This window comes from Carassius gibelio, chromosome A24 (assembly GCF_023724105.1).
Source record: "Carassius gibelio isolate Cgi1373 ecotype wild population from Czech Republic chromosome A24, carGib1.2-hapl.c, whole genome shotgun sequence".
Lineage (NCBI taxonomy): Eukaryota > Metazoa > Chordata > Actinopteri > Cypriniformes > Cyprinidae > Carassius > Carassius gibelio.
This window is the reverse complement of record NC_068394.1, coordinates 4,390,467-4,406,173: the sequence shown is the minus strand read 5'-3', so window position 1 is coordinate 4,406,173 and position 15,707 is coordinate 4,390,467. Positions and strand designations below refer to the sequence as shown.

The 15,707-nt window shown below is 35.9% G+C and overlaps 1 protein-coding gene across 4 annotated transcripts in view; it reads left to right on the top strand.

The window, feature by feature from the left end:
* Positions 1–15,707, top strand: part of LOC127945815 (dual specificity calcium/calmodulin-dependent 3',5'-cyclic nucleotide phosphodiesterase 1A) — a 54,723-nt gene that overhangs the window by 9,306 nt on the left and 29,710 nt on the right. The window contains exons 1-2 of one of the 4 annotated variants that reach the window (XM_052541885.1): positions 6,204–6,568; positions 8,331–8,357. The exons of the other annotated variants lie outside the window; for them this stretch is intronic. Coding sequence (XP_052397845.1) covers positions 6,438–6,568; positions 8,331–8,357 — 158 coding nt within the window. The 5' untranslated portion in view covers positions 6,204–6,437. Of the gene's footprint in view, positions 1–6,203; positions 6,569–8,330; positions 8,358–15,707 lie in introns of those variants that run through there. 4 annotated transcript variants of the gene reach the window in all.

Below are 15,707 nucleotides of genomic sequence, written 5' to 3'. Positions count from 1 at the left end.
CTAAATGTTATATAATGAACTAAACTAAGGTGGATAATAAAGTCTCATCACTTAGTAATAAAATATGATTAAAAGTATAATTTCGGTCTGTAACACAAACAATGAAAAACAAGTTACATATCATTTGTAATAAAAAAAAAAGGAAAACAATTGCTAAAAAATATAATTTGAATGTATACAATTAGAACTTTTCAAAATTAATATACTATTGCTTAAAAAAAAACTATAATCCTTCCATTTGAGCTAATATATAAAAAGTATATGATAGTTCTACCTTTAATCGAAAGTCTGTGGATTTTTACATTTTTTAATTTTTTCACCTGACAAAAATATAGAAGATTGTAGAAGTCTGATCCATTGTAATAAAACAGCTCTATTTAATTTGGTTTGATGAGTTGTTATTTATGTATCTTACATGAACAATGCAGGATGATTTACGGTGAATTTGTCAAAAAAAAAAAAAAAAATATATATATATATAATACTTATAATTGCAAAAGCATTTGCTCAAATGTTAAAAAATAAAAAATTAGAATTTATACAATTATTATTTTTTAATTGAAATGCTAATGTTTAAAATTATACAATTGTAGTCCATAAAAAATAGATAAATAAAATGTATATTTTTATATAGCAGTTCTACTGAAACAAAATAGTAACAGATGAGTTGATTATCAATCAGTTAATATCAACTCTTTTTTCACTATCTGTATATTTTCACCATCTGTATACATGACTGCTGTATGAAAACACACAGCAGTCATGCGTCTACAGTATGCATCTTTCCGTTCTAATGGCGTTGTTAGCATTCATTTCTCGCTCACTTCTTTCTTTCCCTCTCTTTACTCTTTCTCCTTCTTTCCTCTGAAGCAAATTCTGGTGTAACACAGCAGGCTGAGGTTCATCTCCTCTGAATGAACTCATTACGTCTGAGGTGCGAGGCGTCTGTCTCCCCTTACATCAGCTGTCCCCGATGCTTCTTCTACCTTATGTATGATTTGACCTTTGCATGCCTCTGATATTTAGCCAGGGCTCTTGGGACAGGTGGACGTCTCATTCTCATCTCGCCCAAACAGCGAGTTTTCTTTGATTATCGTTTCTCTTTTAGCCCCAGCTTTCTGCCGGCTCTCTGATAGGTCTGTAGCAGGCAGAGCTCATTTTAGTGGAGAAACCTAATTTTCCAGTTGAGCGCAGCCCCGTTGAGTTGAATCAACTGAGTGAATGAAAGCAAGATTGAGCGGGATCTAACAGGAATGCAGGGAAACAGGACTGCAGGTGAACATTATTCAGACTTGGGCAGGACAAGTGCCAGTTTGGCAAGGCTTCAGTCCACCTTCAGGTCGAGGTTCACATGTCTTTTTAATGTAAATCAACATAATAATAACTTATATATTGTTAGTAATATTTCAGGGTCAAGTATTCACTTTAACATGGTGAATCTAAATGTTTTATCAAATGCAGCTATTTGCGGATTGCTCACCAATTAAGTTTCGGCGTATAGGCAGTTCATGTAGGGTGATTAATCACCTGTAAAAGATATTGCATCCTTTCTTTCCCAAGCTTTGTTTATCCTGTCATTCTTCCACAAAGGAGACCCCAGAGAGTATTTGCTTTCTCTGACCTACAAATCTCACAGACCAGAGGCTGTCATGTTTAGGGAGCTTGTTACTCAATATGAGTGCCCCCCTCTCCCCTCCCCCCACCAAGTCACCTGACCTGCCCGGTGCAGACCCCACTGTGAGCCGGCGGGATTAAAAACTCAATAATTCATGCACTGACTGGATGTTAATTAGCTTGTCCAGTCCGGCTTTGTATTTGTGCCTTTTGGCTCTACAGTGCCCTTGAGTATAAGGCACAAGATAAGTATTACTAGTCATCAAGTTCTTATTGGTGTATGTAATGATTCAGTAGTTTAAGAATGCAATGAAGTCAGGTTTTCATTGTTGTTTTATATATATATAAGGACCAGCTGTAGTTCCACCCACTCCAGCTTGCAGGAGAACACACTGCATACTGTTTATCTCCCCTCAGAGGTTTTCATTTTTGTTGTCCGTTAAATATTCATGTCTGGTGATGTTTGCTTTCTACCTGCATATTTGTTTTGGCAAGGTCAGATTTGAATAATTGCATGCAGTCATGCCTTTGCCGTGTTTTGCCCAACAACACTGATTTAAGAAAGCCCAAACTCCAGCTCACGACATCCAAATGTTAAAACACCCTTAACGTCACATCATTTTAGGGAAGTGTAGTTTCTATCCGAAACCTTAAAAGAACCACTCACTCAGAAAAGAACATTCTGAAAAGTTTTCTGATGCTCTGCAACTCATAGTGAAAAGGAGTTATCAAGCTAAGAAAATGATAGACTAACATAAAAAAAAATGTAAAAGTTGGACATTAATTTGTGCACTTACTTATACATGCATTTTACTTTACTTTATTATACCATAATTAGGGCTGGACAGTATATCAGTAATGTATCAGTTGTTGGCCAGTATTTTAAATATTAAATTTAGCAAATGTTTTTAATTTGTCAATCAATACTGTATTTTTGCTCATTTAACCTGTTTTTACATTTAGATCATCCTTGTCATCAATCATGTAATGATGTGCTTTATTAAAGGAATGTTCAAATGCCTAAATTTACTGTTTTTAGTGATGTATTTTTTTTAAATAGTAAAGTATGTCTTGGAATCGATGATTAGAATGTTTTTAATTATTATAATGCATGATAATTGCAAAAGTTAATAAAGGAAGTGAAGTAAATAATCACATGTTCTTTTATAAATTGCTGTGAGAGTTTTCGCTGATCCAGACATACACAAAGCGTAGAACAAGTTTGAGCTTTTATGATGAACCGTTTTAATATAGTTCAACATTACAGCTTGGTTCATTTCTCTCTCTCTAGAACGCTGAGCATGAGTTTCACAGTGTGATCTCAGTTTTAATGCTGACATCTGCCGTTATCTGTTTTTCCTGGTTTTAGGAAGTGGAAACCCTGACGTTTGTTAGAGTGAAGGAATGTAGTATTTTTTGGTTCTGACTATAACTGGACACTGATTATAAGCATTGCATAATCATTTAATACGTTATGTAGTTATAAATCTCCATTGTCAGCATCATCTTGAATGCAAACTAAAGAACTAAGAGGATCGTTCAAATGCGTCTTAAGTTCCTTCTTTGCATGCTGTACACATAGCTTTAGTCTTAACAGATAATTACTGTAATTATGAGTTTCCTAAAATGTAATACAGTTGTAGAGATTTAATATGGCACCTATATTTGATTCATGTCCAAAGAAATATATATATATATATATATATATATATATATATATATATATATATATATATATATATATAAATCTATTGAAATAATGATTCTTGACATACAGAAACAATATATATGTCAATTGTTTTTAATATTATTAATTAATATTTCAGGTTAAATCATTGTGTGCATTCTGTCAACTACAAAATATTCACAGAACATAAATAGTTAGAAAAAAATCAGGGAATTCACGTAAATAGAAGAGAAAAATGTTATTTAAATAGAAATATTACTTATTTTGTATATATACAACTCTCAAAAAAATATATAATATATTAATATAAATATAAATAACTCAAACTAAACATAGATGTGAAATTTTTTGAAAGTGATGAAATGTGAAAGCACTAAAATTCAACTGAACTCAAATTTAAACTGAAATCAAAATAAATTAAACTTGAATTTTAATATTTAAAATATATATTATGTAACAAATATTACAAAAGCACAGAATAAAAAAAAAATGATAATAAAATAAAATCGACTAAAATACTAAAATAACAATAGTGTTAACGTGAGACTATAAAGAAAGGTTATATAACTCTTCATAATGCATAACCAGACATTCATCCTCATTAAGGCAAGGATTTGGGTAACTTTATTTATGTTTGTGCAGTCTTATGTTTTCAAACTGATTAAAACTGATTAAAATGCATGCTTACTGTTTGCTTTCCATAGTTAGTGCAGTACCGTAAATTTTGAAAGATGAGTAGAAATGATTTTCAGTGCTAATCTGAAGCATCTGTTGGCTTTTTGCGATTCGTTAGTGTCAAGAACACAGTTTCTCTTCATATAAATCATATGTTTATCTGCATGTCTGTAAAGCTTTACTGCAGTATATTGGCAAACACAGAAAACAAAGTAAATGTCCTGTAGGGTTTGTTCCAGTGAGTTGTGTTGTACAGGAGTATTTGGCTCAGGTCTGCAGGTGTTAATGGAACTATTCACAGCTCTGGACTGATCTTATTTCATCACCAAATACAATGTCACCACAGAACCCTTTGATGAATTCAGTGCTCAGCGTCTTGGTCACACTTCTCAACAGCTCTTTCCCGTATCACCCATCTCTCAACACCGGTTATTTCTCACCTTTTGAGTCTTGTTTGGTCTTATCCTCATTCATTCAAGTCATTCTGGTCTATATAGCACACTGCCTAAAGCTCAAAAAAAGTCTAGAAGGAAATACAAATCACCTTAATTATTAATTCTCCACGTCTGCATCAAAGACGAATGCAAACAGATCAGATGTGATGTTGAGTGTCTCATGCTAATGGAGCATGGTCAACCATCATCAAAACGACTCCATCTAATGGTGCTTTAGTCTAAAGCTCAGTCGGATATTGATGCTGTCTAGATTTAACTGTTTGGGTTACAGCGTCCGCCCTCTGCTGTGCCAGCCATTGTGTTTTCATTTGTTGCTATGATGATATAATTTATATTTCCACGTCAAGCCGTAGCTGTTCATCAGAGATACAATCTCTATGCTAACCATCTGCTGTTTTGCTTTGTGTTTGCGCACGGTGATGTTTCTGCATGATCAGTGCCTCGGTTTATGTTTAATGACAGTGGGAATCGTATATTCCTTACTGTTACATTATGTTGATATGTTTTATTCAGAATGTGATGTGGTTTCGCAGTATTTTGGGGTATTTCAAACATAAAACCAGGTGAAGGCTTGAGTTTAGTCAAAAGAACATTATATTACTGGACTAAAAAGGGAAATAATTGCACATTGTTATGAGTACACTGTGCATATAAGTGCATAATTTGTAATTATTTATACCTTATCTGACCCCCAAAACAATAACAATACTTTTTATCGGCATTCTTTTCATTGTCAGATATTCTTTTAAAACAATGTTTCATATATAAAAAATATAAAGTATTTCATATGAAATATATATGTATGTATGTATATATATATATATATATATATATATATATAGTATTGCTATACATATTTTAATTATTTGGCACTTTTGGTGGTGTTTTATTAATTATATTAATCTGTTAAAACTGTAGTTACATTTATTTCTGAAATTATTTAATTTATTAAATTAATATAATTAAATTACACATGTATGTACGCTATTTATAATGCAGTGAATCCAGTTACTTTTTACACTATATTCATAGTTATATCTTTAAATCAGCATGGAATTGCATTTGCAACCCATTTTACTGAAATTTTACATTATTTTGAAGTAAAACGGGATATTCATCAAGAAAATGTCCATCAGAAATTGATTGGATGGTGAAAAGTGATCATTTTGGTCCAGGTGATTGGAGAGGAGGACTTGGTGACATTCAACAGCTGAATCAGAACTTGCTTTGAGAGACAAACCAACATTTTTGGGGAAAATGTTTACCGTTGTACCATTTACAATAAGGCAGTAACATCTATTAAGTGTTGATTTCACATTGACTTTCAAAACGGTAATGCATTACAACATATGATTACACAATATAGCCAATGGCATTGAGTGATAATAGTGTGTTATAATGCATTATACACCTACTTAAGAAAAAAAAAAATGCTTAATTATAAGTAACACAATACTACCTTTTTCCTCCTGTTCACATACTATATAAATCAAAACTCTCTCAGACACTTCATTTATACTCCAGACACATCCTTTCTCCCAACTCCACCTCCTTTTTTTTTTTCTCCTTTGTTTTACGTCTCTCCCCTCAGCCCAGACAGTGCAGCAGTCCATGCTTCTTTTGCATTGGTTTTAGTCTTCATTTGTGTGGCTGCATGGAGCCGAGACTCTGATACAGAGATCAACAGCAGTTGTTTACTCCCCTCCCCTCCTCCTCCTCCTCCTCCTCTTCCTCTCCACTGCCTTATATTCATGAAGGGGAGAGAGCAGCCCCCTGCAGTGCTGCCATACCGGCTGCTCTCTGTACACCTGACCAGAGCTGGTGACACAAGCCCACAACCACAGAGAGAGAGAGAGAAAGAGAGAGAGAGAGAGAGAGAGAGGGGAACAGGATGGGGGACGTGCTACAGCTGTCTCTGTGACAGACTCAGAGTCTGCTGCTGCTGCTGCTGCTGATTGCTCTGCAAACTGCTTCTGCGTCTGTGCTGTCCAGATACAAACTCGTTCATGTCGTTTCGCCTGGTCGACTTTTTTGACATGGAATCGCCCACCAAAGAGATTGAGGATTTCGAGAACAACTCTCTGAAGTACCTACAGGCGGATCAGATTGAGAAGATCTGGCTCAGACTGCGAGGACTGTGAGTAGAGTTCTACACTTTCTGTCTCTGTGCATGAGTGAGCAACATGAGCAACATTACTGAAAAGCAAAATGTCTTATCTGAATTATGAAGTATAAAAGTAAAAAATAAATAAAATAAAAAAATCTCGTGAATTATATTTTATCATCATTTGAAATATTTTGAATGAAGTTCAACAGATTCTAAATAAAAGCAACCTTAAACTAAAATTCTAAAAAGTAAAAGAATATAATTGTAATTAATAATAATTGCTAATAAATCAAGAATTAATGGAAAGTGTTATTGTAAGGTAAATTGATAAAAAAAAAAAAATATTACTTATATAAGTAATGTTAATCATTTTATACTGTGTCATTCCACATTAAGCTGCTGAATGCTAATCCCTGTAATAAACGGCAAAATTCCAGATTTGGTATTAGATTTATGACAACTGTGTTCGCTGTGACGGTGGAGTTGCTGTCAGCCTGCCGTCCCTGAACCCGGATGGGGAAGTCAGACAGCTGTTATTTGTCCTGAAACGAGGGCCATCAACATAGTCATAATGGCACTGGTCAAGAGCTGGGTGAAATTGAACCAAAGTCATCCTGTTTCTCACTTTATTTCCATTTTATGAGCTTATTACGAATTTAATTGTGCACTCGGCAGCTCCAAGGGAAATGAGACCCATGTCAAGACCATTGGACACGGAGAAAAACACACACCTATAAAAGTTTAAGGCTGTAATAAATGCGTTCCTCGTGGTAAGAGCTAACACTGAGATTAGATGAGCAGAGAGAGAGGAAGAAGTTTTGACGATGATGAAGGTCGCTGATCTGTTCAGACCACTCCTCCTTTCGGTGATCATGTAAATAGCATCGATTGTGTCTTAGTCTCTCCAGGCTCTTCTGAAGATGATGTCATCAATATCTAAGTTGACCAATCAGAACGTCTGTCTTCATATGGCTTGAGAACAGCTGCATTCGAGAAGTTTTACTACTATCTGCTTTTAAAAGAAGTGGAATTTCCTCTCTACGTGCAAAACTGAGCGAGCATTCATGCACTAACTAGATTTAGATGACCGAATGTTCAGATGTCCGTCATAAGAGGGTCATTGCTTTTTCTTTTTTGCACAAGCGTTCATGTGTGCCTTTGTTAAAAAAAAAATTAGTTGACTGATATATTTGACAATTTTGAAAAAAAAATAAAATAATAATAATAATAATAATATACAGTATATATTATATATATATATATATATATATATATATATATATATATATATATATATATATATATATATATATATATATATATATATACATGTGTGTGTGTGTGTGTGTGTGTATGTATAGTCAAATACAATAACGATGTGGCAAAAAAAAAAAAAAAAAAAAACTGAGTACTTAGAGAAATTACCCATGAAAAAGTTAGAGTTCGCCTAATGTTTTATATAATGTTTCACAATGGAAACAAATTTTACCAATTTTGAGAAGGGTTACCGTTTTTCTTAGTTTTGAAATCTGAAATCGTTATTTAAAACGATCATTCGATTTTTTTTATTCAAATTTAAACAGAGAATTATGAAACCCCAAATAATTAATTAAAAAACATAAAAAACTAAAATAAAATACAACTAAACTAAAATGAATAACACATTTTTTTAAACAAAATTTAAATGAGTCAATTAAACTAAAATGACAAAATATACATGTATGGCCTTATATACTGACTCTAATTTGCACTTACCTGAACTGAAATGTCCATATTTTTTTTTCTGTTTCAGGCGAAAATATAAGAAGACGTCACAGAGGTAAGAGATTCTTTCTGACTGGTGTAAATATGACAGATCTCATCATCTCAACATGAAACATGAGCTGGGAAAATGAGTGAATAAAACTGTTTGCAAACAATTTGTATAAGCTGACTTGTTTTGTTTTCTGCTGGAAGTCTGTTGTAAATAATCAGAGAACAGGTTTGTGCTAAAAACAGAGTCCAAAAGCAGAAGAGGGTTTGGGCATTGTGTTTAATTACTGGTTGTCTGTAAGAAATAAACAGCGGTTTTCTTTCAATGGAGCGCAGTTGTGCATAAGCATACCAGAACACTTATAAAACTGTGCTGTGATAGCATGATGTTAAAGTGAAGGTATCAGTTATAAGGTGAAGGTTATTCCTCTTTAACACTGTAAAGCTGCTTTGACACAGTCTGTATTGTATAAAGCGCTGTATAAATAAAAGTGACTTGACTTGACTTGGCAATCCAAATAGAGCTACAGACGTCCTCTGACATCAACCAGAGTCAAAAAAAACTTTAACTGAGTAATGATTGTGATCTAGAGAGTGTTCACACACACACACACGCACAGAGGCATAAACAGCCAGCAGCGGAAGCCTGTCCTGCGTTTCTCACTGTGTCTTATATGTGTGTGCATGAGAATGTCTGTGTTTGTCAGGCTTTGATGGTTTGGCAGGGCAGTGTTGGAGAAGAAAATGACTGTGCGTGTGCAGAGCTGAAGGGAAGTGTGTGTGTTTGTGTGTGTGTGTGTGTCTGTTTGAATGGGGCTTGAGGGAGTTATGCTTTATGGGCCCAACAAGGTGAAAAGTCACGGGCCGTTCACACAGCAGATCATATATATCACTGTACTTCTGAGAATGTGACATTTCCATCTGTCTCGATAATGATTTTTGTTTCACCAAACCCAGTCCGGGAAGTTCTTTTGTGACCAGTCTCAGACTTAGACAGCACAACCTATAACCCAACCTTTATTATTTATTTCAGATAAACTCTTGAATGACACGTAAAAACAAAACAAACTCAGCCTGGTCACTTTACATGTCTGTCGAACAATTTCTTATAATGAGCTCCAGTGTGAAGTACAACAAAGTTTGACTGGCTTTTATTTATTTATTTTTTTGCGCAGACGACTGAGAGAGAATATTTGATAAGAAATACTGTTTCTATGGCAAAATAGCTGAGTGAAGTGTGTCATGTTGTTGAATAGTATGTGTGACATACAGTATAGGCCTATTTTATAGCTCCAAGAGAAACCAAATTCTAGGTCAAACTCAATTGGGTCACACCGCCCGGTTTCTGTGGTGTTTGTAGAGCTGGCCAAAGGGTCTGCAACACACTATTACTGGGTCACGCATTGTGGTTTGTGTTGTATAAGGGCAGTGTTTGGCATGCCATGCAGATCATAACTAAATGTGACGGGCTGCCTGACCGTCGGAAGGATTGTAAGAGATAGTGTGGCATACAGATGTAATGGACTTCAACATGTCGAAAATAAGATATAATTAGATTGTACTATCAAAAGATGTGCTGATGATCAAGAACACCTTCATTAGTCCAATGTGCATAAGTTTGCCAACCCGTCTTGGCTGTTATCTACATTTCACACTGTTTTGATATGAATGATATGCTTCAAAAAAGACAGGCGGCTAGACTGACATGACTAGATCTCTTAGTCATTTCTCTCAAACAGATTCAAAGAGGCCGATGCTCTTTTGATTGTAAAGTTGGCCGTACTGGTATTGAACTTCTCAGATGTAGCTGAAGAGATGTTAATTGTTTGATTAGTGCACGGTGCTTTTGATGGGGAGGAGCACTTGGCTGGTAGATTTTTGGGTATAAAATCTTGCAGCAAAACTGTTTTCAACACTGATTTTTATAAGAAAAGTTTCTCGAGCAGCAAATTAGCATATGGGAATGATTTCTGGAGGATCATGTGGCACTAAAGACTGGAGTAATGGTGCTGAAAATTTAGCTGTGCATCATGGGAATACAATACTGCTCTGTTTTAATACTTTATTTGTATTGTAACTTATGTATTTTATTCTGATACTATGTTATAGTTATTATTACCTGCTTACCTGGCAAGGACAAAAGAGATCTTTAATCTTCTTGTATTTTTGCATATTTGCAACTATTTATCATTCAGATTTTTCCAGGGGCAAATGGTCAGCGATGCAGTGAATATATCAAACCAAATAAGTTTTCATTTCTGGTTTGTCTGTGCTCTTTTATACTGCCACTGGCATTTTGTCCAGTGTTTGCATCTTGACCCATACTGATACCCAAGCCACTGAGTCCAGGGAGTACATAACGGCCATCACTGTGGTATTTTCTGTTGATCTAATTAATACTGGCTTCCCAGTCAGAGACAACACTACCATTACAGGCTCCTGCAGCCCGACGGCACTTCAATCTGTTTCTCACACATGGCGTAATGAACACTGGGACATTCAAACTCACCAGAGCACTGCGCAGATGGGGTTTGTTTACACGTTATTGTGACGTTCTCTTTTTATTGGACTTTTTTGGGTGTGGGAAACTAGCTTTGATGTGGTCTGAACCCGACAGTCTGTCCGCGTTTAACTTTCTTCTCCTCACAGCTTTGTGTCATTCTGATAGACTGCATGTGAACCTGATTAGTTTTGCCAAGTTGGAATGAAGCGGAGATAAATATTTAGAAACCGCCGACAGATGAAAATTCCCTTTCGCACTGGAACGTTTAGACTTTTTTTTTTTAAACAAAAACATCTCATACGATTGAGTCAGTCAGAGATCCAGAGCTGTGTTTCTTGCGCTAGCTGAATGCATTCAGCTCTTGAGGTATTGTCTCGTCATGCCTCCACTAACTGATTTCAGCTTGTTAATTGATTGCTTCACAGCCAGTGAATCACAGCCCCCACACCTGATAATTAACAAGATAATTACTCCAGTCAAAAAGTGACATATTTAACAAGTGATTTCACCTTACAACACCAACGCCCTCCCCGGGAGCTGCTGTCACTGGTGCGATTTGTCAATTGAATACAAACAGGAAGACAAAATCGATGCCAATGTCATTTGCCATCCTTTAGTCTATCTTTATGCACTTCCCGCATAGACTTCAAGTTGGCTTTCCTGATCATATTATTCCACACTCCTTAAGAGTCCTGTGCCCACAGGGGTTTGCAGGGATTAAATGTGCTGTTCTGTTGAAGAGTGCAGTGCCGATTGTGGGTGCGCTTCGTTCTGATCTGTCCTTCAATTTGCCGGCAGTGAGATTGAGAGCAGAAATGAGTCTGTTTTTATCTCAGAGAGCAGGGAGCAATCCCTCCTAGCCACAGGACGACCCCTCGTTCCCTACTGCTCCCACAGAAAAATTAGATACAGATGCTGACTAGCAATCATTTGTGAAGATTTTCCATGCACATCATAACATATCGCCACGCCGACAATAAAAATAGTTGTTTTGGAGGTTCAGCCTGCCTGAATTATGATTGATGTATCTGCTTTGCAATATGATATATAAGTATTGGGAAAGATGATGCCTGGATTTTTTTAAGGAAATAATTCAAAGCATATCAAGACATATTTTAAAGCTAAAGTGTGCAAAGAAAACAAAAATGACGATCTTATTCAACAATTACTTCTCTTCGACTTGCATTCATTAGAGTACCAGGGTGAATGTATGTGCATGCCGCAGTGCATCTGGGTTCTACGTCATATACAGGGTCAGAAAGCTCTCGGACTTCATCAAAAATATCTTAATTTGTGTTCTGAAGATGAATTAAGGTTTTAGGGGTTTGGAACGACATGGTCGTGAGTAATTAATTACAGAATTTTCATTTTTGGGCGAGCTATCCATTTAACATCTATGCTGGCATGTATTAATTTTTAAATTGTTTTGATTGTAAGAAATCTAATTTTATTATAATTTTCCTGATCCAGTCAAGTCCAAAAAAGATTAAATGAGGACTAATTTATTTTCTTCTTTTCAAGCTACACTGGCTATACAGCAGAGGTTGCAAATGTACTGATCAGATCAATGCACACTACTTCTAATTTCAATTAAATACACATTTAACACTTTATTTTCACTATTAAGTACCCGTTAGGTACTTTATTTTAAAAATATTACTACTCTCAAAGCTGATATGCATAAAAAAAGGGGGAGAAGAATGAGGAATGAACTCAGATTTGTTGCATCAAAAGCCAATTCCACTGACCTTAAGTTTGCGATATTTAGGTGAAAATTTGTGGACAGAAACGGTCCATTTTCCATTGTCAATTTGTAGTGATGTATGAAGCATTGCTCGCAAAAGTCTCTTTCAGTCCAACAAGTTTTCGGTTGCTAATCACAGCGAATTTGTGTGACCAACTCGCCCTCACATGAAACTCCTAATCGCACAGATTCCTGTTGAAATGAATGGAATTTGCCTATCAAATTTTGCAGAGCAATGGTAGATGTGAGCGCACTCTCATGCAACTGTTCCAACTACCAGCTTGGTTTCTTTTGTAATTTTGTCTTGCTGAAACCTACAAAGTTAGTTTAAAAAGCCTTTGCCAACAAGACACACTGTTGGTACTTAAGAGTAAATAGCCAGCCCGTTACAAAAATGTGTTGTGCATTGTAACGTGCTACAAACATAGCATTAAACTTACCATGACTTGGTAAAGCCAGTCATCTTGCTCCCCAGAGTTTCACTTTCTGCTTCGGCTGGTGTAGATGACTTGCAGAAAAATAGCTTGCGTGGAAGGAGACCGTAATGGTGATGGAAAGTCATGACCTTGGGGGTTTAGTTTGTTTTTATCAAACAGATTTATAGATGTGTATGAAATATAGGCACAGAGAAAGCCAGCAGTTTACACCTCAGGCAAGCTAAAACCCAGAAGCCTCTCTGCAGCATTCTCACACTCTGTAATACACTGCTCCTGGTCGTTGCTTTTGCATGAGGGATATACTGGTGACCTCTGACCTCGCTCTTCATCCCCATGCAGATATCTGTAGGGCATACTGATTAAACGACTGCAACTCCAACTGCAAAAATACTGTTGAGGGGATAAACACTCTTTTCTCCCGGAGAAGACAGATCTGGCTTGGGCCCAAGCTCACACAGCTCTTCAGCTGCATAAAATCAGCACAGCTGTGATGACTTTGGCCGCCGATGACCTATTGTGCATGATGGGGCTCCTCCAGGGCCTGGGTCGTGGGAGCAGAATGAGGCCGATGTTCAAACCATTATTTACAATTAGCTTAAATCATATGCATATTCTCTTCAGAATTATATTTAATTCATATCTAGTTCTTTTAAAAGTAAACATTTTAGCGTCACCGAACAGAACTCCAAAAATAATTACTAATTTCCTCCAATGGGAATTATGATGCCAGAGACTCAAATTCTGTTCGGGATGAATTGAGCTATTTTAGATCCATTTTACTTGAATTATTATTTTTTATTTTTTTTTGCAGGCCTTGAGAGTATGTGTCTATCTGTTACGGGAGAATGACATCTTTATCATCTGTCTCTGGCAGAGACCTTTAGTTGGAAATGCCACTCAGGCATGAGGAGATCTGAGGTGTTTAACTCTGATGTTGGGAGAGCTTTGCTCTAAAGCTGATATTCTCTGTGCTGGTTGATGAGACACAAAACACTGAGGATTTGTTAGGCTTTGCAGCTGCGGACTATGACTAAGCAGGTATAAAGTATATTCTCTATCATTTCTGTCTTATATGTAATCCCTTAGAAGAGCAAACAATGTTATTAGTGCTGCATTCTTGCTAAAGGAGTCAATATGTAGGGTTTTAAAACCATAGACATTATACCTGAAATGATCAGAGAACATGTGGCTTGTTGAGGAGAGGTATGATATTAATATTTTTTTTCCACTAAATGTCTAAAAATCCAACAATATAAATGTACTATATAGAAGTAAAATCATTTTTGCAGTGTTGCTTTTCAAGTAATTTTCTTATTTCAAAAGTGTTGAAGTATTTTAACTGGAAATGTGTTAAGGAATTTATTTACATTTGTAAATTTCTATTTATTTATTTATTTATTTGCATTGTGGCAAAAACATTTTGTATAGAACATGTAAAAATCACTTCTGTAATTCATTCCCCATCCCGAGGGAAGTAATATCAATAATCAGGTGATGGAGATGGATATCTGAAATGCAGTACCTGTTAAAGCTCTGGTGAAATGTCATGTTGTGTGGTATTAGTGGATAAATCTTTCCTTTCCACTAGCCGACAATTTATATCCCATGTTTTGTGTATTATTTTCCACTTAATCTGCAAAGAGAAATATTATCTTGTTGACTAAATAGGCTGTAGTTGCTTGTAGAGGTTAGCAGAGACCTAATGTACCTGCTTTTCTAGTTTATCAACGTTTACCAGGCTCTCCATTTTGCCTTGGGATCCAGCTGTATTATATCGACTAAGTCTGCGAGGATGAACTCGTTCTTTGTCTTAACGTCATCTTGGGAATCAGAAGGGATGAAAGGGTTTATGGTTTTACTGAAACTCATTTCAGCATAATTTAAACCATTCGGTGTGTTCTGCCAGCCATAAAAATGTTTCAGATGATCAGTGCCAGATTTGACTTTGCTTCATCTCTTGGAAATCAGACAATACGACTGCTTTGAATCAAATCTGGGTACTGCCATCGGGCTAAAGTAATAAATGGGTTGATGGAGAAATTGACAGCCATCTTTTCTGTTATTAAGGTGCTATCAGTGAATCTGCGTTCAGTGCTGAGACTCATTTTGATATTCGTAGTACTACCGCGGAGCCTTGAATGGCTTTAGTGTGAAATAAAAGATGCCTGGCTACGTGGGAATAGCTGGCAAAGTGTCATACTGTGAAATTGAGTTTACAGCATGGAAAATGTCCAATCAGTGGCATAATGCCCTATCAAAATTATTATTGCAGCAATACAAAGCTCTTGACCTTAAACCCAGACATTTATCTGCTTTTATAGCAGGGGAGGAGTTAAGCGTATATCTATGCTGCCTCTAATTGAGCCTTTGCTAAGCCTGTCTTAAAATGTTACTGACTATTCCTTTCTTAGCATCTGTTGCCATAATATCAGACCATCTTTTTGTCTTTTTCTAATGTATTTTGAAGTCCTGTGTGTTTAAATGTTGCAAACATTGTAGAAACGTTAGGTTCAGTTTTGGCAAACCAAAGGCCCGTTCACACCAAGGACGATAACTGTAAAGATAACGATAAAGATGTAGTTGTGAGTCCACACCACAACTATAAAAATAAAGACAAAGAGAAACGTTATCGTTGGAATCACTTTCAAAATGATTTTTTTCCAGCTGATGAAAGATTACAGACTGACAGCCAATCAGAATCCATCATGCTGTAACGAGCTCAAAATTTTTTTA